The 23,648-nt window shown below is 44.9% G+C and overlaps 1 protein-coding gene across 2 annotated transcripts in view; it reads left to right on the forward strand.

Annotated features, from left to right (window-relative positions):
- NID1 (nidogen 1) overlaps positions 1-21,069 on the forward strand; it is a 97,581-nt gene extending 76,512 nt beyond the window's left edge. For both annotated transcript variants that reach the window (XM_082854236.1, XM_082854237.1), the window contains exons 14-20: positions 805-977; positions 5,501-5,627; positions 9,225-9,396; positions 11,622-11,779; positions 14,255-14,378; positions 15,042-15,154; positions 16,139-21,069. In XM_082854236.1, the coding sequence (XP_082710362.1) occupies positions 805-977; positions 5,501-5,627; positions 9,225-9,396; positions 11,622-11,779; positions 14,255-14,378; positions 15,042-15,154; positions 16,139-16,260 (989 nt within the window). In that variant the 3' untranslated portion in view covers positions 16,261-21,069. The remainder of the gene's footprint in view (positions 1-804; positions 978-5,500; positions 5,628-9,224; positions 9,397-11,621; positions 11,780-14,254; positions 14,379-15,041; positions 15,155-16,138) is intronic.
- The last annotated feature ends 2,579 nt before the right edge of the window (positions 21,070-23,648 follow it).

The raw sequence follows: 23,648 nt of genomic DNA on the forward strand, positions 1-23,648 counted from the left end.
GCTCGGTGATGACCTGGTCCCGTTCTCTCACTTCAGAGAGCAGGAAACGAGCCCAGGAAGGTCCACAACATGTCCACACAGCGAGTGTCAGGGCCAGGTCTGGACCCAGGTTTCCCGACAGCCACTGCATGTTCCTTACCTGCAGTACAGGCTGCCTGCCCCCTCCTGGGACATTCTCTTGTCAGGTGAGCCAGGAGCTGTGCTGGGTCACCAGGTCAGCAGGTAGGAGGCAAGGCCGAGTCTGAGGGAGGATTAGCCCTGCCCATCATTTTGTTCTGGAAAGCCCAGAAGGCCTGTGTTCCCGTTTGTGGCGTCTGAGACCCTCCCACCCCCGTGGGATGGGGTGAGTGGGGCTAGTCCGCTCAGATGGTCTCCTCGAGCATGAAAATACTCAGCAGCTTCCTGCTGGGGTGCGAGCTCCCTGTGGCCAGGGTTTCAGGGTTGCCGCTGTTGCATTGTTTTTGTTCACTGCTGCAGCCCGTGTGCAGAGCAGGGCACCGATAGCCAGGTTAGTTCCATTAAGGGGGAGACTGAGCCATTGTTTTTTTCCAATCGACCTTTAATGTTAAACTCTGGCCCTGCATCATCTTCATCACAAATGCCCTTTGATTGACTGAGGTCTTTCTGCTCCTTGTGCTTTCGGATATTAAATGTGCACGTGTGACGGTGCAGTTTGTGGTGCCATGAAGGCGACGTGACCCGGTGTGGGTGCGTGTGTGTGAGTCCGTGCACGCGCCCTCACGTGTGCGTTTGTGCATTCCTACTGCATGGGGGCCTTACTCATTGTCATCTCCCACCACCCAGGTCTGAGTACAGTGGCTCCCCCGGTTTACCACGGACCCTCAGTTCCTACCGCCGTGATCCCCCTGCCACCTGGGACCCACCTACTCTTCGCCCAGACCGGGAAGATAGAGCACCTCCCCCTGGAGGGAAACACCATGACCAAGACGGAAGCCAAGGCGCTGCTTCACGCCCCGGTGAGTGCTGGCCGATGGCACTTGGTGACAATTTCTGCTTCAATGGCCTGGAGCAACGGGCGGGGTGCAGTCAGCCCAGGGACCAGGGCTGGACCCCTGGACCCAGGACCTCTTCATTCTGTGTAACCCTGGGTGTCCACCTCTAAATGGGGCCCCTGTATTCGTAAGCACCCCCGTGAGGCTCGAGGGTGGGAGCAGAAACAGGAGGCCTTCCAGAGAGGCCCCTTTGGTATCTGACCCCTCAGGTGGGCGCATCATGTGAGTTTGCTCTCTTGTCTGCGAGCATCTGCCAGGTTTGATGTCGCCATCCCTGCTAAATTAGCAACGTGACTCATCTTTCCGCAGCCACTCAGCTCAAGACGCGCCTGTCTGCCCAGAGGCAGTAGTAAGTAACCAGAGCTTTTCAAAGCTTCAAAGATGCATTTTGTGAGTCGGGGAATTTTTGTCCGTTAGTTAGAGGTCAGACACTTCTGAGGAGCTTTCCTGTCTGGGATCCTGACCTCCTGCCAGAAAAACAAACCTGAGACCTGGTGGAGGTTTCTGGCTGTGGACTCAGGGTTGCCGGGGCAGTGGGGGCCGTCAGGGTCCTCTAAGGAGTGAAGAAGTAGCAGCGAGTGTGCTACCAGCTCTTAGAGATGAAAGTCCAGCAGGAATCCTCATTACCCCTCCATGCTGGTTGCAGAGGCTGCCTAAAGATTCCGGGTAGAAATGTTACTTTCTTCTCATCTTCCTTTCCCCACTCCCCTGTCTTTCCCACCTGCCCTATTTTCTCTTCCTGCCTGGATCTCTACATACCGCCATACCCCCTCTTCTTTTTGACCAGGGAGGAAACATGATCAAAAAAAGTCTGCAAAATAAAAATGCTTCTTTTAAAAAAAATTTATGTTATTGAAGTATAGTTGATTTACAACGTTGTGTTAATTTCTGCTCTACAGCAAAGTGATTCAGTTATACATATATATATATATATATATATATACTTTTTCATGTTCTTTTCCATTATGTTTTATCATAGGATATTGAATATAGTTCCCTGTGCTCTACAGTAGGACCTTGTTTATCCATTGTTGTTTATCCTTTTTGTTTATCCATGTAATTGTTTATGTCTGCTCATCCCAAACTCTCATTCCTTCACCCCCATCACCTCCCCCTTGGCAATCACAAGTCTGTTCTCTGTCTGTGAGTCTGTTTCTGTTTCATAGATAAGCTCATTTGTGTCATATGTTAGATTCCACATATAAATGATGTCATATGGTATTTGTCTTTCTCTTTCTGACTAACTTACTAGAGATGATAATCTCTAGATCCATCCATGGTAAAAATGCTTTTCAAAAGCCTCCTGCAAAGCAGCCGTGATTGGATTCATGTTCTTCCCAACACAAAACCCTCTGATGGGTTCCCTTTACCCAGAAAAAAATCCAGTTCTTTCCATGGCCTCCGGCTACCTCTCCCACCCCGTTCCCTACCACTGCCCCCTCACTCACCGGCTGCAGCCTTCTGGCCTTCTAGCTGGTCCTCCACTCACCATTCACACTCCCACCTCAGGGCCTTTGCACTTGCTGTCCCCCTGCCTGGAGTTCTCTCATTCCAGACACTAGCACGGTTCACTGCTGCATGTCACTTGAATTTCTACTGGCACATCAGCTCTTAGAGAAACCTGTCCTGGCTGCCCTATCCAGACTGCAGCCTCCACCTACCCTGCTTTGTCTTTCATCAGGTACCCAGCACTACTCAAAACATTGTATATCAGGGTACATGTTCTATGTCTGATGTATCTCTTCCCAGCAAGAATATAAGCACAGCAAGATCAGAAATTGTCCATCTATTTCATGGAGGTGTTTGTTTCACAGGGGTATTTGCAGATCCCAAACAGTGCTTGGCACTTGAAAAATATTTGCTGAACAAATGTGTAAGTGATCTTTGTGATTTCCTGTTGCCTCACTGAAGCACAAATCCCTCAAGGGGTAATCATCATTCTTCCTCGTATCCACTAGCACACACTCCCGGGTAGTGGGAGTGGGTTAAATTCCGTGTGAAAGTCGTTTTCCAAGACCAAGACCAAGGGGAGAGGCTTAAATGCCAAATGAGGCTATGAAAAGCAGGAAATTGAGATGGGATCAGTGGAGGGAGAGTGCTGAAACAACCTTATAAATATTCACTGTGTCCTTCCTATCTATGTATCATCTATCTGTCTGTCCTTCTATGTATGTATGTATGTATCTATCTATCTAACTATCTTTACCATCTAGCTATTTTAACTGTAGCTAATGCCACTGTGGTATTAAGTACAACCATCATCACCATCTATCTCCGGAACCTTTTTCATCATCCCAAACTGAAACTCTGGATCCATTCAATAAAAACTCCCTCCTCCCCTGCCAGCCCTTTGCACCCCCTTCTACTTTCTATCTCTATGAATTTGCCTGTTCTAGGGACCTCCTATAAGTGGAATCATACAGTATTTGCCCTTTCGTAACTGGTTTACTTTATTTAGTATAATATCTTCAAATTTCATCCATGTTGTAGCACGTGTCAGAATTTCCTTCCTTTTTAAGGCTGAATTATATTCCATTATATGGATGTATCACATTTTGTTTATCCATTCATCCATCAGTGGAGAACTTGGGCTGCTTCCACGTTTTGGCTATTGTGAATAGTGTTGCTATGTACATGGATTTACAAACATCTGTTCAAGTCCTTGCTTTCACTTCTTTTGTATATAAACAAGACCTGGTAATGGTAATTCCATTTTTAATTTTTTGAGGAACCACTATACGGTTTTCCTTAGCACTGCACCATTTTGCATTCCCACCACCAGAGCACAAAGGTTCCAATTTCCCTTCTACCTTGTCAACACTTATTATTTTCTGTTTTTTAATTGTAGCCATCCTAATATATGTAAAGTGGTATCTCATTGTGGTTTTGATTTGCATTTCTCTAATGATTAGTGATGTTAGCATCTTGTCATATACTTATGGACAATTTATATATCTTTGGAAAAATGTCTATTCATATCCTTTGCCCATTTTGTAATTGGGTTGTTTTGTTCTTATTGTTACTGAGTTGTAGGAGTTCTTTATATATTCTATCAACCCCTTATCAGTTACATGATTTGCAAATATTTTATCACCTTCCATGGGTTGGTTGCCTTTTCACTTTGTTGATTGTGTCTTTTACTGAACAAAAGCTTTTAATTTTGATAAGATCCAATTTATCTATTTTTGCTTTTGATGTCATATCCAAGAAATCATTGCCAAATCCAATGTTATGAGGCTTTCAACTATGTTTTCTTCTAAGAGTTTTGTATTTTTAGCTCTTACATTTAGACTTTCGCTTCATTTGGAGATAATTTTTGTATATGGTGTATGGTAAGCATCTCTGTTCCTTTATGACATGAGTTTTGGAGGGCAAGTGTCTGTTGATAACCCTGATTCTCCCAGTAAAAGAGCATCCTGGTCTTACACTTCTGTGGTCCCCAGGGCCTCGCTTTGCATTTCCATATACATTTTAGAGTAAGCTTATAAGTTTCTACCAAAAAGAAAAGAAAAGGAAAGGAAAGGAAAAAAAAGAAAAGAAAAGCAAAGCCTGCTGGGATTTTGATACAGTTAGCACTGGATCTTTAACTCTATTTAGGGATATCCTAAACTCTATTTTGGATATCTTAGCAATATTAAATCTTATGATCCATTAAACTAACATCTCTTCATTTATTTGGGTCTTCTTTAATTTCACTCTACAATGTTTTACAGTATTCAGTATAGAATCTTGCACATTTTAAAATACTTATTCTTAAATATTTTGCTATTATAAACATTATTATTTTAAAATTCTACTTTTTGCTGGTATGTAGAAATACAATTTTACATTGACCTTGGATCCTGCAACCTTGCTAGATTCAATATTTAGTTAAAATATTACTATAGATTTCCCAGGAATTTCTACATAAATAATCATAGTCTTAAAATAGAGTGATTTTTACCTCTTCCTTTCCAATATTTATGTCTTTTATTTAATTTTTATGATTTTCAGTTGGGCAAAGATTTCTTAGATGATATACAAAAAGCATTAGCCATAAAGAAAAATAAAATTGCACTTAATACACATTTAAAACTTTTGCTCTCCAAAAACATCATTAAGAAAATGAAAAAGTGCTATTTACTGAGAAAAAATATACATATACATACATATATAAATGTGTATGACAACAGATTTTTATCTGAAATATAGAAAGAACTCCTTCAACTCAATAATTTAATTTTTAAAATGGACAAAAGAGGGACTTCCCTGGCCATCCAGTGGTTAGGACTCCGCATGTCCTCTGCAGGGGGCATGGGTTTGATCCCTAGTTGGGGAACTAAGATCTTGTATGCTGCGTGGCACAGCCAAAAAAAAAAAAAAAAAGACAAAGACTTGAAGGCAATTCATTTCAAAAGGTATCTAAATGCCTCTAAGCACAGGAAAGAGTCCCACCATCATCATTCACTAGTAGGTGGACCACTCTCACCATTGGTCTGCACTTCCAGGATAAAGTCATCATTGGACTGGCCTTCGACTGTGTGGACAAGATGGTTTACTGGACCGACATCAGTCAGCCTTCCATTGGGAGAGCCAGTCTGCATGGTGGAGAGCCAAGCACCATCATTCGACAAGGTGGGCAAGCAAATGTCAGTCTTCCTTTTGGGGTTTTGCTTCTAGCAGCCCACGTGGCTCTTGGGAGAGAGTGGAGGGGTGCGGTGTATGGTTGTTTGCAAGATATGGTAATCTGAGAGGGGCTGTGTTCTCAACCTCAAACATCGCCCTTTCCAGCCTTCTCTGAAGAGTCCTCTGAGGACTCATCACTAAATCATGAACATCTTAGCTGGGATTTGTTGCTAGCCTAAGGAGAGTAAAATTAAAACGGGGTAAATGTCCATGCCTGTCTCGGAAAGCTTCTGTAGCCAGTTTTAAGGAATAATAGAGGCCAAACTCCACCATCCAGTTTGGATATACATTTCACCCTCTGGCTGCTGAGCCTAGAACCGATTCTCAGACTGTGCCCCAGGGTGGGTGGTCCATCAGGCAATAAGCAGATAGATCGTAAAGATGGAAGGATCACGAGCATATTGGCAAATATTGTCCCTGAGAAGTGAGTCTATTCGCAAGACAGTTTTCCAGTTGAAGGGTTGTCACTTCAACCTGTAATCTCATGGTGGGGTGGGTCTCCTCTCTTCTACCTCACCCCCACTGGACCTTGCTCCGATTGCCAGAAGAGTACAGAAAATCAGGCTGAACTCTTACAGACATTTCTGGTTTTGTTGCCTCACTGATGATAAAGCACATGGCACATTGGCACAGCTTACCCCTCAACATTTAACCTCAGTTCCTTAACTTACGGATGCTGATTTAAGCCGAGGACTCTATTACGTTAATGCCTACCTTCAACAAGCCAAGGCTATTTTAGGTACATATGTTGTATCAAGATTCAAGTCCATTATGACAAGAACCCAAGGGCCTGTAAAAATTCTCCTGTACCGAAAAGGTCAAATATTACACATTACGAAGTCTGTGACTCATCAGCTGACTTGCAGATATTTTCAATCAAAAGACATTGTCATGCCAATGATATTTGCTGTGTAAAATCATCTTGTTTCCTCTGCAAAACACTCAAATCAAAGATACATCCTTAAAATATATGAGCCTCTATGGTATTTCTTTTTACTTGGGGCCAAGTGTAGATTTTCTAATTTCCAATTTAACATTTCCCTAGGAATTGGTACTCTGGAAGGGTCCCTGGGGCATGTTTTTCCTTCCTTGGCTCCTTCAGAAGAGATGATGTAGCAGGAATTAAACTGAGGTTGAGTTAAATATGTCTGACTTTGGACATAGACCTCAAATCCTTTTCTGGAATCCAGTATGCTATTTAAATAATGTCTGTTAGTTTTCATGGCTTGCTTTAATGAACAGAAGTTTGAAAATGCCTTTTTGCATCTTATCACTGTTAAAAATGTTGTTGCTATTATCTGTGATTTAACTTCAAAACCCAGTGGAAGAGGGGAGTAGGTCAACGTTTGCTATTTCCTGTTGCTTTTGGAACTGATAATCCAAGAAAGCTTTAAGCTCAGTAAGAAACATTCCAGACAAAAGCCCACTGTGAAAACACAGAATTAAATCAGAATGTGATCTTTGTAGAAGAAAGATCCCTAGGGATACATTTTTTTTTTAATTTCAAAAAGAGAGAAAGAAACTTCCACTTACATCTTCATCATGGTATGTGTTGGTACATTCCTAGTGAGTGAAAATGGCAGTGTGTATCTTTCCTTTTTCTTTTCTTCTTAATTTCATAACGTCTGAATCCTGGGGTTCTCTGTCTTTCCTTGAGTTAAAGTCCTAGCCAAATATCTTTGAAAAGTATCGTCATCTGTTTCCTTTCAACATAATCAGTGTGGAATATATTGCCCTGACGTCTTCCCATCTTGCCCTGACTCACAGCAAAGGATGAGGTTTTCCAGGCCTTTCCTTTGGCTCCTTATCCCATAAAGTATTTTCCTGGTTGGGGAAGGAGGTAGGGTTGCTCTTGGGTTTGACGTCAAGAGCAGGGCTGTTTATAAAGAGACAACGTGACACGGAGTTCCTTCCTGGAACTTGTAAAGAGACGCTCATTGAACAGCCTTCCCTGGTCCCACTGTTCTATGTGTGTCTGAATAGCTCATGCCTCTCAGACAGGATGTACTCATTCCAAATATACCCCAGAATGATTTCTTCTGATATTGTCTGAAAGTTGAAAGAGGCCTTTGGAGTTCAGTCTCACCATCTCTTTGCCTCTAGGGACATGGAAAATATTTTAATACTTTATAAATCTTTACTTTTGGATAGAACAATAAAGAACTTGTTTAAAATTAGAAACTGCTGTTTTTAATTCTTAATAAACTTCCTCTGTTGGGGGTCCTTTGAGGGGGCTTAGACATTGCCGGCATTCACAGTCATGATTGTATTAGGGGTCTAGTGAAAGCCGATGTGGAGGGGGCTGAAGGTCGGGATTGCTTCTCTATTGATGAAAGAACACAGTGCTGCACCTGCCACAACTAAGGAGCCAGCGAGCCACAACTAAGGAGCCCGCCTGCCACACATAAGACCCGATGCAACCAAATAAATAAAGAAAGAAGAAAAAAAACAGTGCTGGGTTGGTTTCCTCGTTCCAGGCCCCTGGGGCAGGTTAGCTCCATCCTCGGCTCTCCCCCTTCCTGTTTCCACTTCCAGCTGTACTAGATGACCTTCGATTCTATAATCAGCAGAGGGGAAAGAATCCCAGATGACACCAGTAAAACCCTGGTGGGGTTTTAGCTTTTAACTTGATTGTATTTCTAGTCAGGAAGCCATTGCAATCTTGAACTCCTGATTGGGTTAGGTGGGTGCTGAAGGTTCCCACTGCAGTCAGCTGAGGCTGTGGCAACCCCTGGCTTGGAAATCAGTTGCTTATAGCCTAGTAGGACTTCTGGGTGCTATTCACAATTCCTGACACCCCTTCTTTGTAATCCTAATACTTGTATCAAAGTAATAACAGCTGTGATTTCTTGCATATATTATTTCTCTGAAATAACCTTTTTTCCCCATTGATGAATAAGGTAAATCTGTCCCGTTCCCATCTTCAGATCTTCTTGTGCCTCCCCTTTGCATAAGGGATAAGCTCTAAGCTCATTAACACGGGCATCCTAATTTCATCTCTGGCCACCCTCCACCCTCAGGGTCTCCAGCCACACAATGGTTTACTTCAGGCTGTGCCTATTCTTCCTTTAGACCTATGTGCTGGTCCCACTACCTGGAAAACCTTTATCCAGGATCTTTGCCTGACAAAGTCCTGTTGTTTCTGCAGGAACCAGCTTTAGGAGGTGTTATCTCCCCCAGGAATCCTCCCCTGGTGTCCCCACGCTGAGTCCAGTGTCCCTCCTTCATGTTCCCACAGAACCTGGAACTCAGTCTGAACTGTGATTGGCTGTGGGCTGCTTCTTGAAGGCAGGGCCACAGCTTCAGCATCTTTATGGGCCTGGCTCCCAATGTAGTGCATAGGGTGGATGTCCATCGAGGGAATGAGTAGCATTTTTCAATTTGTCACTAAGTGTTACTTATCTTAAACAACAAGCATTGAACACTCCCATTTGTTTTTTTCAAGGTGCAAGGATTGGATGCCAGGTGAAATAGCACTGAGTAATCAGAAAAACCTCATCTGACTTGCTTTAAAAAAAATCAGGAGTGTTTGGTGTTTGCTTCTAGATCTTGGAAGCCCAGAAGGCATTGCTCTTGACCATCTTGGCCGCAACATCTTCTGGACGGATTCTCACCTGGATCGGATAGAAGTTGCAAAGCTGGATGGGACCCAGCGCCGGGTGCTGTTTGAGACTGATTTGGTGAATCCCAGAGGCATCGTGACGGATTCCGTGAGAGGGTATCTTTGTGTAAATCTGTGTGTGCGTCTCTTCTGTTTGCATCTGCCCTTTTGGATTTTCTCAAATGTTAGGCTATAACTCCAGCACTGCTCTCCTGAAATGAATGAGTTTAGGATGAGTGAGTCTACAGTCGGTGGCTTACAGATATCCATGGCGAAATGGCAGTATGTTTACCTGTGATCGTGGACTTGATACCGTGTTCCACTTTCCAATCTTTTACCAAGAGCCTTTGTAATTTGACAGCTCAGAAATTGGATATTTCCACTTGGGTTGAATGGGAATCAACACCTGACTTGTATCGATCCCAGAAGAGTATCAAGGTAGCATAAATGTCCCCCTGGGGCTCCTTCCTGGGGGCCAACCCAGCATGAACACCTTGGAGTCCCTCCCTATGGGTTTTGTCAGCGTATCAGTGCTTTTTCTCCCTTTCCCGTACTGCAAGCTCTACATCTTACACACCGGCCCCGTGTCTCCTTGACGCTTTGACTCTTTCCCTTTGAGACCACACCTCTTGTTCTGTGGCCACTCAGCCACCTGCCTGACAGCAGGTGCCTTGACCACTGCCTCTGCCAGCCTTGCTTCTGGGCTTCATCCCCTGGGTCTGCTGTGCCTTCCTGTGTGGTGACAGCATATGGGAATTATTCCCATGTGTTTATGTCAGTTATGGTGTTCTGGGTTTTTTTTTTGTTGTTATTTGTATTTGCGGTACACGGGCCTCTCACTGTTGTGGCCTCTCCCGTTGCGGAGCACAGGCTCCAGATGCGCAGGCTCAGCGGCCACGGCTCACGGGCCCAGCCGCTCCACGGCATGTGGGATCCTCCCGGACCGGGGCACGAACCCATGTCCCCTGCATCGGCAGGCGGACTCTCAACCACTGCACCACCAGGGAAGCCCGTTCTGGGGTTTTTTAAACAGTTTTACTGAGATATAATATGTAACTTACGTTTAAGGGGAGTGAAACCGAGAGTAACAGAAAGATTCAAGTGAAGAGCCAGATCCAAGGGTCTTTGCAAAGGAAAATGTCTTGACGCCTGCAGATCCTTTCTAGCCGTTCTGTGTCTCAGTGTCTGCTAATGTCTTCACCATGGGTTCTTTATAAGTGTTTTTTTTTTCCATAATGAACTTTATTTTTTAAATTTTATTTTAATTTTTTTTGGCTGCCCCTTGCAGCTTGCAGGATCTTAGTTCCCCAACCAGGGATGGAACCCAGGCCCTCAGCAGTGAAAGCGCGGAGTCCTAACCCCTGGACCGCCAAGGAATTCCCCTCTTTTAAAGTTTTTTTTTGTTGTTGTTATTTTTTTAACTTTTTATTTGATATTAGAGTCAAGTTGATTTACAGTGTTGTGTCAGTTTCAGGTGTACAGCAAAGTGATTCAGTTATACATATACATGTATCTATTCTTTTTCAAATTCTTTTCCCATTTAGGTTGTTACATAATATTGAACGGAGTTCCCTCTGCCATATAGTAGGTCTTGCTGGTTATCCATTGTTTTAAAATTAATTAATTAATTAATTATTTTTTGGGCCGCGTTGCGTTTTCACTGCTGCACGCAGGCTTTCTCTAGTTGCGTCAAGCGGGGGCTATTCTTTGTTGCGGTGTGCGGGCTTCTCATTGAGGTGGCTTCTCTTGTTGCAGAGCATGGGCTCTAGGCACCTGGGCTTCAGTAGTTGTGGCATGCAGGCTCAGTAGTTGTGGCGCATGGGCTCTAGAGCACAGGCTCAGTAGTTGTGGCTTGCGGGCACTAGAGCGCAGGCTCAGTAGTTGTGGCTCGTGGGCTCTAGAGTGCAGGCTCAGTAGTTGTGGCGCACGGGCTTAGATGCTCTGTGGCATGTGAGATCCTCCAGGACCAGGGCTCGAACCCGTGTCCCCTGCATTAGCAGGCGGATTCTTTTTTTTTTTTTTAACATCTTTATTGGGGTATAATTGCTTTACAATGGTGTGTTAGTTTCTGCTTTATAACAAAGTGAATCAGTTATACATATACATATGTTCCCATATCTCTTGCCTCTTGCGTCTCCCTCCCTTCCATGGCAGGCGGATTCTTAACCACTGCGCCACCAGTAGCGTGTACATGTCAATCCCAAACTCCCTAACTATCCCTACCCCCAACCCTTCCCCTCTGGTAACCATAAGTTCATTCTCCAAGTCTGTGAGTCTTAAGTGTTTTCTAAGTGAACTTTTTCTCATGCATCTTCATATTTTTCTTCCTCTTTCTCCTCCAGGAATCTTTATTGGACAGACTGGAACAGAGATAGCCCCAAAATCGAAACTTCCTACATGGATGGCACAAACCGGAGGATCCTTGTGCAGGATGACCTGGGTTTGCCCAACGGGCTGACCTTTGACGCCTACTCATCTCAACTCTGCTGGGTGGATGCAGGTGATGGAAAGCCCCAGGCCTGGCTCCTGGGGTTGGAACAGTGCCTTGTTTTTTACCAAACAATTATTGTTACCCTCTGTACTATCAAGATTATCTGTTATGGGGAAGAGAGCTTAAGATAACTGCTTTTTTCCTGCACAAACAATAGCTGCATATCTTTGCTCTGAAATTTATTGTTTCTCTAGGCTTGACACAGTCTAGGGAGAGCTCTTAATCTTCCAGGTCAGGGGTCAGCAAACTACAGCCTTGGGACAAATCCAACCTCCTTGGTATAACCCAGGAGCTATAAACGGTTTTCACATTTAAAAAAAAATTAATTTATTTGTTTTTATTTTTGGCCGTGTTGGGTCTTCATTGCTGCACACAGGTTTTCTCTAGTTGCGGCAACTCTTCGCTGCGGTGCGTGGGCTTCTCATTGCGGTGGCTTCTCTTGTTGCAGAGCACGGGCTCTAGGCGCGCGGGCTTCGGTAGTTGTGGCTTCAGTAATTGTGGCTCATGGGCTCTAGAACGCAAGATCAGTAGTTTTGGTACACAGGCTTAGTTGCTCCGCAGCATGTGGGATCTTGCCAGACCAGGGCTCGAACCCGTGTCCCCTGCATTGGCAGCCAGATTCCTAACCACAGCACCACCAGGGAAGCCCCGGTTTTCACATTTTTAAATGTTACATTTTAAAAGGTTATATACAGCACATGGAAAGGAGGGCCTCTGGAGTGTGGAGTTCTGGAGTTTGGAGAGAGAAAACTGTAGCTGGAGCTTCAGCTTCCTATTTGCCACCAACAAAATTATCAGCATCTTGCATCAACCGTGTGTTATCATCCCTCCCTCTCTCCTACTCATTTCCCTCAAGCATTTTAAGAAGCCCCAGTGAAGAGCCTTAAAGAAGCAGCCCAGGATCGTGCATTCTCATTGCCTCTTGGAAAACAGGGAGGCCTCCATGGCAAGTTCCCACCTCACATAGGAAGAGAAGGGCCACATAAAGGGAAAAGAACTTCCAAAGATATAAAGAAGGTGTCTCATTCCTCCACATCCAATAGTACTTGTGTACAAAGCTTTAAAAGATGGAAGCAAAGTTTGATGGGCCTGCCTGCAGTTACCAGTGCCATCGTGTGCTCTGGACTCTACCCATTTTTACTGAGCGTATAATCTGCATCGTCATTTCTAACTGAGTACTACGCCGTCATACGACGTCACCGAGGCCTCCAAAACACTGTGTATTTTAATTTGCATTTTTATAAGACTATTTAGGCAAGCTCAAGTGGTAATGCAACATTTCTTATTATAGGATGCTTCAGAGTTTCAGATTTAAGACAATGACAACTTAATTCAGTGGGCATTAGAGCTATCTAAAAGTTTTTTCAATCCATAGACTTTTTTGCAGACAAACTAGTTGGCTCAAACTTATTAGTCTCACACTCCCGCTGAGGCTCATTTTATATTTCACATGCAAGAATCTGAACGTCTCAGAAATGTAGTACAAATCACGCATTCAACCCAGTCATATTCATTTTCAGTGCGGTCAAGTCTTCTCCCAAAGACCAAATGATTTGATAGAAATATTCCACCTTTCAGACTGGGGACAAACTAAACCTTGGCATTTTCAGTAAAATATTTGTTTACATTAATAAAATAGATTGATACTGTAAAATAGATAAATATATAATGTCCTGGGTTTTTGCCTCTTGGCTCACAAAACCTAAACTAGTTACTAACTGGCCCTTTAAGAAAAAGTTTGCTGACCCCCCAGAGCCTGTCCTCATCCTGATACCTATTAAGCACGTCACAACTTAACATTCTTGTAGCTCCCGCTTGTCCCCGGGGGCTTAGGCAGGACTTGAGGCCAAGGAAGATAAAGTAATGCAGCCCTGATGTGTGCCCCTGCCTGGGCAGATTTGGGGTGTCCCTCAGGCGAGGGATGTGGGCAAGATGCTCAGTCGGGGAGGAAGGTCAGCCATCCATCAAGTCTGTCTTGTGTTCCTGCTTTGTTCTAGACACTGTCGGGTGCCACGGGGGATGCAGGGAGTATAGCGTGCACAGTTAAGTGAAAGCCCAGGCCTTAAGTTGGTCATGATGCGGGTATTGATGCGAGGCTGTGCAGCTCGGCAATTCTAAGGGCTCTGAATGCAGGGAGGGGAGGTGTGGAGAGGCTTCAAGGAGGAGGGGCTTGAGCAGGAGCTGGAAGATGGCATCGTTCCTAAGTCCCCGGGAACTGGTAAAACGGGGTGCTCTTCCTCTGCTCCAGCTTCTGTCTCCCCGTTAGAACCAGGTATGGGTACTGGATGGGGAGGGTATGTTGATCAATGAGGGGCCAGGGAGGATGAACAGACAACTTTCCAGTTTAGAAGAGCAACTCTTGTGTTCTCTAGGATATGAGCCTGTAGCGCTCCCTCTCACCCTTGCCCTCATTACTCTCGTTTTTGGACACAAAGGGCCCATTTCTTGTATGGACAATGGACGATTTGTGTTTGCCCCACACAGGCACCCATCGGGCCGAATGCCTGAAGCCCGATCAGCCCAGCAGACGCAAGGTTCTTGAAGGGCTCCAGTATCCTTTCGCCGTTACAAGCTTCGGGAAGAATCTCTATTACACAGACTGGAAGACGTACGTCAGCAGCTGGAGCGTGGGGGCCGGGGGGCCTGCCCTGCCGCCCTCTCTGGAGGCCACGCCCTTCCCAAGTGGCCTCTTGGCTTGACCTTCCCGCCTCCAGAGGTGCCCCCTCTGCCTCGCCCTTTGGTTGTCAGAGAGAAGGGCAAGGAATGGGAGGCGGGGCTTCTAGGGAAGCAGGGGGTGCCACGTATCATCTGGATGCTCCTTGATGGGCAGCTGCAAGTGCAGACTTGGACTTCCTGAGCATGTCTATTCTCTCCCCAGGAGCCGATCTCGGTCACCTGGCTGGTGGGCTCCATGCCCCTATTTTATTTTATAAACTGCAGTATTTCCAAAACCGCTTCTTGACCAGCTCTTCCCGCAGGAAGGTGGGGTTAAACCAAGCAAGCAGATGTGGCAAGGGCATCTGTATAGAAAGTCGATTTCCCAGCTTGGAATTTAGAGCCTGAGGGAAGAGCTAGCTGACCTTTTCCAATTTTTTTTTTTAAGAAGCCAGAGAACTGCATGCCTGTCTCATCCCAGGAAGAGGGAGGGATGGCTAGGAAGCAAGGCCAGTGAATCTGTTGATGGTCTCCAAACAACAAAAGAGGCTGCCCCCTAGAGAAGAGTTCAAGACCTTAGATGTATTGTAACCTCCCATCTTTTGGTGCTCTGTAGGAATTCCGTGGTCGCTGTGGACCTTGCTATTTCCAGAGAGACGGATTCCTTCCATCCCCACAAAGAGACCCGGCTGTATGGCATCACCACCGCCCTGTCTCAGTGTCCTGAAGGTAACTCACCTGTGCTGTAACTGGTCAGGGGGCTGGAAGCACTCTGGGGCTCAGAGCCCACACTCCGGCTGCTACCTATGTGGCCTCTCATAGCCCTTATCACGTGGCAGGTGAGACACAGTCCCTTCCGTCATGGGTCTTCATTATTGAGTAGGTGAGCCAAGATGAATCAATAGAAAATGTTAAAGAATGAAGTGGTTAGAGGATAAGGGTGAGGAAAAGTGTAAAAGTATGCGGTCTTCAGGTTCCAAGGAGGAACATCAGTGTTAGGATCTCTGCTGCTTTAAAATCCATCCATTTGGCCTGACAGCAACAACAGTAATTCATAATAATAATAATTACCAGGCAAACATGGATGTGATACTTACTGTGAGCTAGGTACATCACATATATTAAGTCATTTAGCATACTAAGTGCTTCGTATCCACTCGTTCACTTAATCCTTGTAGCAACCCTATGAGGTAGGTACTATTATTATGCTCACCTTATAAATAAGGAAACGGAAGCCACTTGCCCAGAGTCACACGGTCACTTATGGTGCTCACGATGGCAGAACCAGGGATGAGCTATGCAGCCTGGCTTGAGTCTATGCTAGGCTGCCTCTCCAAATTCTCTCCCCTAACCCAACCTCCTTCCTGGTTTCCCTCCTGTCCCCCACTCAAGTGGCCAAGCTAGATAAAGAACACATTGTGCTTTAAAATTCCACCCCCTTGTTCTGTTCAGAGCTGGAAAACCCTCCCTGAGATCTGTTTAATAGCTTCAATGGTAAATCTGCATAGCCCCCAGATCAGGAATCAAGGTTTTTGCACATCTGGCAAATCCTTAATGTTGAGGAAACAGCCGATAGATAAGCTGAGCTGAGTGCCCTGTGCAGCCTTCCCTGTTCCCCAGGAGCCCCCACAAGCTTGGCCTCCCAGAGACCAAAAAGGGGTCTAGTATGGAGGCCACTCTCTTAGCTGTTGAGCTGACTTCTGCCTTTTCCAGGTCACAACTACTGCTCAGTGAACAATGGTGGCTGCACCCACCTCTGCTTGGCCACCCCAGGAAGCAGGACCTGCCGTTGCCCTGACAATACCCTGGGCGTTGACTGTATCGAGCGGAAATGAAGACAAGAGTGCCTCATTCCCTCTCTGAAGTATTTCACAGCAACACCCTACTTGAAAGGGTCCAGACTGAAAACTGTCTGACCTGGTGGCTAAGTGGCCACCAGGTCCAGGGCCAACCCAGCCTGAGCCCCAACAGCATTGCCCTCACTGTTCCCCAAAACATATGCCCTGTACTTCTGGAATGGGAAAGCCTCTACTCCTACGCAAAGACAGAAAACCTCCCTGACCCCCAACCCGCAGACAAGCTTATACAGCCCTGAGTGAAGATTATATGCCCCATACTGGTGCTGGAAACTTTCCCCAACCTTAACACCCCAGTGGTGAGCAGAACCTCCCCAGGCCTGAACTGCCCCTTCCCTGTGGCCTTACGAGCTCAGCCTCACTCTGAGATACCCATCATCCCGTCAGCTGCTGAACACACCAGCCAGGATTGTCTAGGCAAGGCTGTGAGCAAAGGAGGGAGTTAGCCCTCCCACACTTTCGTCTTGGTGCTCTGATTTCCCTCTTTATACTCCTGGCTTTTAACCCCCGAGTTCCGTACCACCTGCATCCTGCCCAAGGCCCACATTATAGAGAGCAAGCCCTGCTTTTTGGTCAAAACCCACCCTGTCCGAAGGATACGTGGGTATTTGGTGGATGTTACTGAGAAGCCTCTCCCAGCTAAATTATTGGCATTTCAGCAGTCGTCTTTGGTAGTCAAATGCTCAAATCAAAGGAGTGTCCTGTAGTAGGAATTTCAATGTGTAGAGTCAGATGTTTGAGGATGGGGATTCTATAGATGTGCCTTAAATTATACCAAAGATTACCAGAGCACTTGGATCCTAGCATCTGGTCTCTGGGGTGGCACAGCCCTACTGCTGGCACCTGTGTCCAGCCTCCTAATGGAGACCCATCTGAGACACAGGCTGGGGCTGGTACCAGTGATGACACCCCCTATAGTCCCTCACCTCTGGCCTCCACCCATGAGATCCAATCTACAATCAACCATAAGCTTTCTTCTCCTTTGTTTCTCCCTCTATCCATGGCCCTTGCTGGCTGTATTCTCATGCAAAATCACAATCCAGGAGAGCCAAACTGAATATTTATACTAGTGATCCAGACCATTTATTGCTCATTGGTGTAATTAAAAGGACCATTGCCACATTTCATGTGTATGTTTCTACAGTTTGTTTAGAAAACCTCCTGACTATATATAGCTAGTGGGTTTTTTTGTTTGTTTGCTTGTTTTTTTTTGTCAACTGCTTCCCAGAGTCCTAAAATGATAGAAATTTTGGATTGAAAGCTGAGATTAAGGAATTTGAGTCAGTAAAGATCGGGGTAAGGGAGTAGAGAAGACTCAGAAGTATCTCAAAGAGACTGACCAAGAGCAGGAATGGAAAGCCCAAGAGAAAGGGTGGAGGAGGGGATTTAACAATAGCAATGAGAAAAACTCTTAAATAACGCCAAAGAAAAAAATGGTATGTCCTTACCAGAGAACACTTATACACTTGACATGGAAGAATATGCCTGTTTTTCTCCTTAAGGAAGAGACCCCTCTTCTTATCTGCAAACCTCAGGACACTCAGCCCCTCCCACCCCCTTTTCTGCAGTACATGAGACCTGAATCAAGAGAGCCTTTCCTTGAATAATTGGAGTTTGTTTTGAGAGGCACATATCCCCAAGAATCACAAGGTTTGGGGAACACATGGGTCTTTTATATAGCCCAACCCCATAAATTAGTTTAATTTTATATTTATCATTCCATATTGAGCCCTCTATATCAAATGTTTTGTCATGACTTTGTATAATGTTTATAACTATCTTATTCATTTTACTAAACTCATTCTAAAATTTTGTAAATGATAAATTCTTAAACTGTGGAAACCATTGAAGGTGCTTATTAACTGTTCCCCAGATTTGTACAAGTATTGGATGATTGTTTGAGTTTACAGCTGTATAAATATTAGTGCAGAAAATAAATTTTTTTTTGTTGTTAAAAAATCTCCCACTATCTTGTATGAATGAAGATATTTAATCTCGGGAGGCGGATTCACAATGGAAAGATAGCCATTTAATAATCTGCAAAACCTATTTAGTCCCCAGTGTTATAAGGGATGGTTTGTTTCCCAAGTGAGTCCCTGAACTTAGGGGCTGATATTTGACCTAAAAATTAATTCTATTGTGGACATCAAGTCACCCTTTTAAACATTGTTTTCATTTTTTTTTTTTTTTTTTGCGGTTCGCGGGCCTCTCACTGTTGTGGCCTCTCCCGTTGCGGAGCACAGGCTCCAGACGCGCAGGCTCAGCGGCCATGGCTCACGGTCCCAGCCGCTCCGCGGCATGTGGGATCTTCCCAGACCGGGGCACAAACCCATGTCCCCTGCATCGGCTGGCGGACTCCCAAACACTGCGCCACCAGGGAAGCCCAAACATTGTTTTCATTTTTAAGAAAAATTTTAGCTACAGGCAATAGGGTTTCCTGATTCAGTTCTGAAGATGAGCTGTGTTTTTCTCCCCTCCTCATGTCCAGAAGGAACAAAGATACCTTCCTGACCTTGGCCACGGAGTGAGACCCCCGTTCCGTTCTAAGCTGCCACCAATGGGAAGTGCCACCCGTGCCGACCCCTGGGGGGATGAGAATGGACCGTTGACTTGGACAGAGTGAAGGGGGCTCAGAAATAGCAGGAACAAGGTGCTCAGAGCTGAAGTTGTTGTAGAGAAGGGACCTGGTACGTCAGGGCCTGCTTGTAAAATGGCACCGTAGTGGGATCAGTTACAGCCTGCCAATGTGGATTTATTGACAGGGACAACTTACATTAGGGCTAAAACTTGCAGTGTTTTATTCTGGTCATAAAATCGTAAAGGTGATGTCAGGGAAGATGGTGGAGTAGGAATCCATCCATCTGTCAAAACAGCAGTTGAACTGGCAGGAGCCGTCTGAATAAAGTATTTCGGAACTCTGTGTCTAGTAGAATGCTTGCAGCACCCAGGAGAGAGCTTGATGAAAGGCTGATACATTTTGGTCAATTTCCTCTTAATAGTGGCAACCATCACCCACCCCTCGGCCCCAAGACACTCAGCTGTGGGGACAGCAGCCCACGTTCCTAGTGCAGCTTGTTAGGGCCAGGGTGAGTAATAAGAACAACACTGCTCTCCAAAAATCAGATGTGTGGGTTCTGATCGCTGCTTTTAATTGTTTGGAGGCCAGCACAGAGGGAAAAGTCTTCCTGATGTTGGATTTGGCAATGATTTCTTGTATATGACACCAAATGCACAAGCAACAAGAGAAAAAGATGAATTGGTCTTCATCAAAATTCAAAACTTTTGTGCATCAAAGGAGTGAAATGAGGGACTTCCCTGGTGTTCCACTGGCTAGGACTCTGTGCTCCCAATGCAGGGGGGCCCAGGTTCCATCACTGGTCAGGGAACTAGATCCCACATGCCACAACTAAGAGTTCGCATGCTGCAACTAAAAAGATCCTGCACGCGACAACGAAGATCCCTCGTGCCGCAACTAAGAACTGACACAGCCAAATAAATATATAAACAAATAAATATTTTTTTAAAAAAGAAGTGAAATGACAACCAACCCATGAAAGGGTAGAAAGTATTTGTGAATCCGATATCTGATAAGGGTTAATATCCACAATAAGTAAAGAACTATTAACTCAACAATAACAATAGCAAAAACAACCCAATCAAAAACGGACAAAGGATTTGAATAAACATTTTTTCAAAGAAGATATACAAATGGCCAATAAGCACATGAAAAGATGGTCAACATCATTAACCTTTAGGGGAAAGCCAATCAAAACCACAATTCGATATCACTTCACACACATTAGGGTGGCAGATGGCTATCAAAAACAAAAACAGAAAATAACAGTGTTGAGGAGGATGTGGAGAATTGGAACCCTTGTGCATTTCCAGTGGGAATGTAAAATGGTGCAGCCACCACGGAAGTCCATTTTGTGGTTCCTCAAAAAGTTGAACACAGGGGCTTCCCTGGTGGCGCAGTGGTTGAGAGTCCGCCTGCCGATTCAGGGGACACGGGTTCGTGCCCCGGTCCGGGAAGATCCCACATGCTGCGGAGCGGCTGGGCCCGTGAGCCATGGCCGCTGAGCCTGCGCGTCCGAAGCCTGTGCTCCGCAACGGGAGAGGCCACAACAGTGAGAGGCCCGCGTACCGCAAAAAAAAAAAAAAAAAAAGTTGAACACAGAATTATCATATGATCCAGCAATTCCACTCCTAGATATACACCCAAAGAAACTGAAAGCAGGAGCTCGAACAGATACTTGTACACCAATGTTCATAGCAGCATTATTCACAATAGCCAAAACATGAAAATAACCCAAGATTCCATCACTAGATGAAAGAATAAACAAAATCTAGTATACACATACAAGGGAATAATATCCAGCCATAAAAAGTAATGGAGTTCTGACACATGCTACAACATGGATGAACCTTGGAGTCACTGTGCTAAATGAAATAAGCGAGTCACAAAGGAACAAATATATGATTCTACTTATGTGAGGTACCTAGAATAAACAAATTCATAGAGACTCAAAGTAGATTAGAGTTTACCAGGTGCTAGGGGCAAGAGGAATGGGGGTTATTGCTTTATGGTTTCAGAGGTTTTACTTAGGGTAATGAAAAAGTTTTGGATATAAATAGTGGTGATGGTTACACAACATTGTGAATGTACTTAATGCCACATGTACACTTAAAAATGGCAAATTTTATGTAATATATATTCTACCACGATTTTTTAAATTACTAATGTAATATACCAAAAAAAATTGAATGTACACTTTACATGGGTGAATTGTACGGCATATGAATTATAATCTCAATAAACCTGCTTTCTAAAAATACACTGTAATTTAAAGAAAGGCGAGTTACCTAAGATTGGCAAAATGCTGATCATTGTTGTGGTTGGCTGAATTCTAAAGATTCCAAGATTCTAATCTAGGTGCTTTGCAGATGGAATTAAGATTATTGGTTTGCTGGACCCCAAGAGGCCAGTCCATCTAAGGATGATCTCTGTGTCTCCCTTGCCCCCTGGTTTCCTAGCGGAGAGGGAGGGAGAGAGGAGAGTGAATCTCAATGCTTATTTCCCTCTCCCTGCCGACTTGCTGAAGGTTATCTCTACCCCTTGACCACCGAAGGTCACTGCCCCTCTCCAGGTGTCCCCCTTCCCACGCTGTCTGCTAGGGCCCCAGGAACCACTCTCTTCCCTGGTCTCTGGACCTCAGGGAGGTAACAGCCTCCTGGCACTTTCCCCTAGGACTGCTCCGTTCCCTCTGAGGTTCCTCACACCCCAGCCATAACTTTAAACTTCCCTCATATTATCCTAACATGGGTACATTTGGCTTTTGAGACTGCAACTGAAAAAAAATTGCACAGCCTAAAAGCTGAGAATTATGTACTATTCAGCAGACTTAACTGAGGACTTCACAGCCTCTGAGATCACTCTGAGGCTCGGCTCCAAAGAGGCAAGGGAGGAGCCGGATAAATAGTTTTTGCAAAAACAAAAAGCAAACAAAAAAAACCCCAGGGAGCTGGAACATCAAAAGATTACTGTTAATTAAAGAACTAAAGAAAACCAGACATCGCAAGTTAATGAATTCAGCGCTTTTCCATGTATGGAAAGATGCAAGAATCTGGGCTTCTTGAAATTTTTCATTTGATATGCACCTTAGTATTTAGGGCCAGTGTTCTGGTTTTCTCCATCCTGAATCCCCTCAGGGTGCATGGTCCAGGGTGGCTGCAGTGACTGATGGCAGCAAAACCCTTTGTTTACTGATATGGCAGGTGACATTCTTCGAGCACAAACCCTAACTGACACGTAAGTTCATAACTCTATGATCTCCTTTTGAGTATGTTTTTACATTTTTGTAGTTTAGTTAAAAAAAAATTAAAAAGCTTTTTTATAACCACACCTCACATGTACTTGTGTCCAGTTAGGATACATGTTAGTTACAGTGTAACTAGCAGGTATGAATTATACAGATGTACAGAAAAACGTACCAAAAAGTTCTATTTATTTTGTAGCTCATTTTGACTTTCAGGTGCAGAGCCTGCAACGGCAGAAAACTTAATTTCCTCACTCTGGGGAATTCTAGTTCACTACAGTAATTGCTCAGCCACTCTGGGGTCAAACTCAGTTATATTAAGGAGCATCGTTGCCCCATCCTTCCTCAGGTTCTCCCCCAGACCCAAATCTAAGCTCCCTGTGAAACTGAGCAGGACCCCACGGGGTCCTCTTGGGCACAAAAACCTTTTTGTCCCCAGTTTCTTATTTACAGGATAAAGACTTCAGCCGCCTAGACCTTCCCGAGTACCACAGGGCAGATTCAAACAATTACTAATCAGGGAAGGGAAGGAATGCAAAAACAGAAGAGGACCAGTCAAGAAACTATAGTGTAGCCATTAAAGCAGGATCCTGGTTCCTCCTCAAGGGATATACATAATATCTTTGAGTTCTTCTGCGGGAATTAAGGCCCTCATCCAGGTGGAGGATGGTAACTTCAGGCTGAGCACAAGATTCCTGGAACATTACCCTGTTACCTCACCACCAACCAATCAGAAGAAAGAACACACACCCTGCAGCCCTCACCCCAAATTTTGCCTGTTTAAAACTTCACCCCCAAAACCATCGGGGAGTTCGGGGTTCTTGAGCACAAGCCGTTTGTTCTCCTTGGCCCTTCAACAAACCTTTCTCTGCTCCAAACTCCTGAAACCTCACAACTCAGATGGGATTCTAACCCACTGTCTTTTAATTGAGATCGCACACCTGGTGTCAGGACTTCATGAAGCTCAGGTTCTTTATGTCTCAGCTCAGAAGGAATTCAGCAAGAGGCAAAGTGAGACGTAAGAAGTGGATTTATTTAGAGAGATACACATTCCATAGACAGAACGCGATCCATCTCAAAAGACGAGGGCGGCTCCGAAATATGGAGTGGTTTGTTTTTATGGGCTGGGTAATTTCATAGGCTAACAAGTGGGAGGATTATTCCAATTGTTTTGGGAAAGGGGCAGGGATTTCCGGGAATTGGGCCACTGGCCACTTTTTGGCCTTTTATGGTCAGCCTTGGAACTGTCATGGCGCGCGCGCGCGCGCGCGATTATCACATGCTAATATATTACAATGAGTGCATAATGAGGCTCGAGGTCTACCGGAAGTCGAATCTTCCGCCATCTTGGGCCTAATCGGTTCTAACCAGTTAATGGTTATGTCATCCTTTTAAAGGTTGTGCCCTACCCTGTTCCCTCCTGTTTCACTTCGAGGGTTCGGTTTATTTAGCCTCACTATGCATGGGGCACACGAACTTGTGTTTGGTAACACCTGGAGCTTGTGGACGTGCTACTTTAGGATGCCTCCAGCCTTTCCCTCCGAGTGGCCC

The sequence above is a fragment of the Leucopleurus acutus genome, assembly GCF_964270905.1.
Source record: "Leucopleurus acutus genome assembly, chromosome: 14".
Classification (NCBI taxonomy): domain Eukaryota; kingdom Metazoa; phylum Chordata; class Mammalia; order Artiodactyla; family Delphinidae; genus Leucopleurus; species Leucopleurus acutus.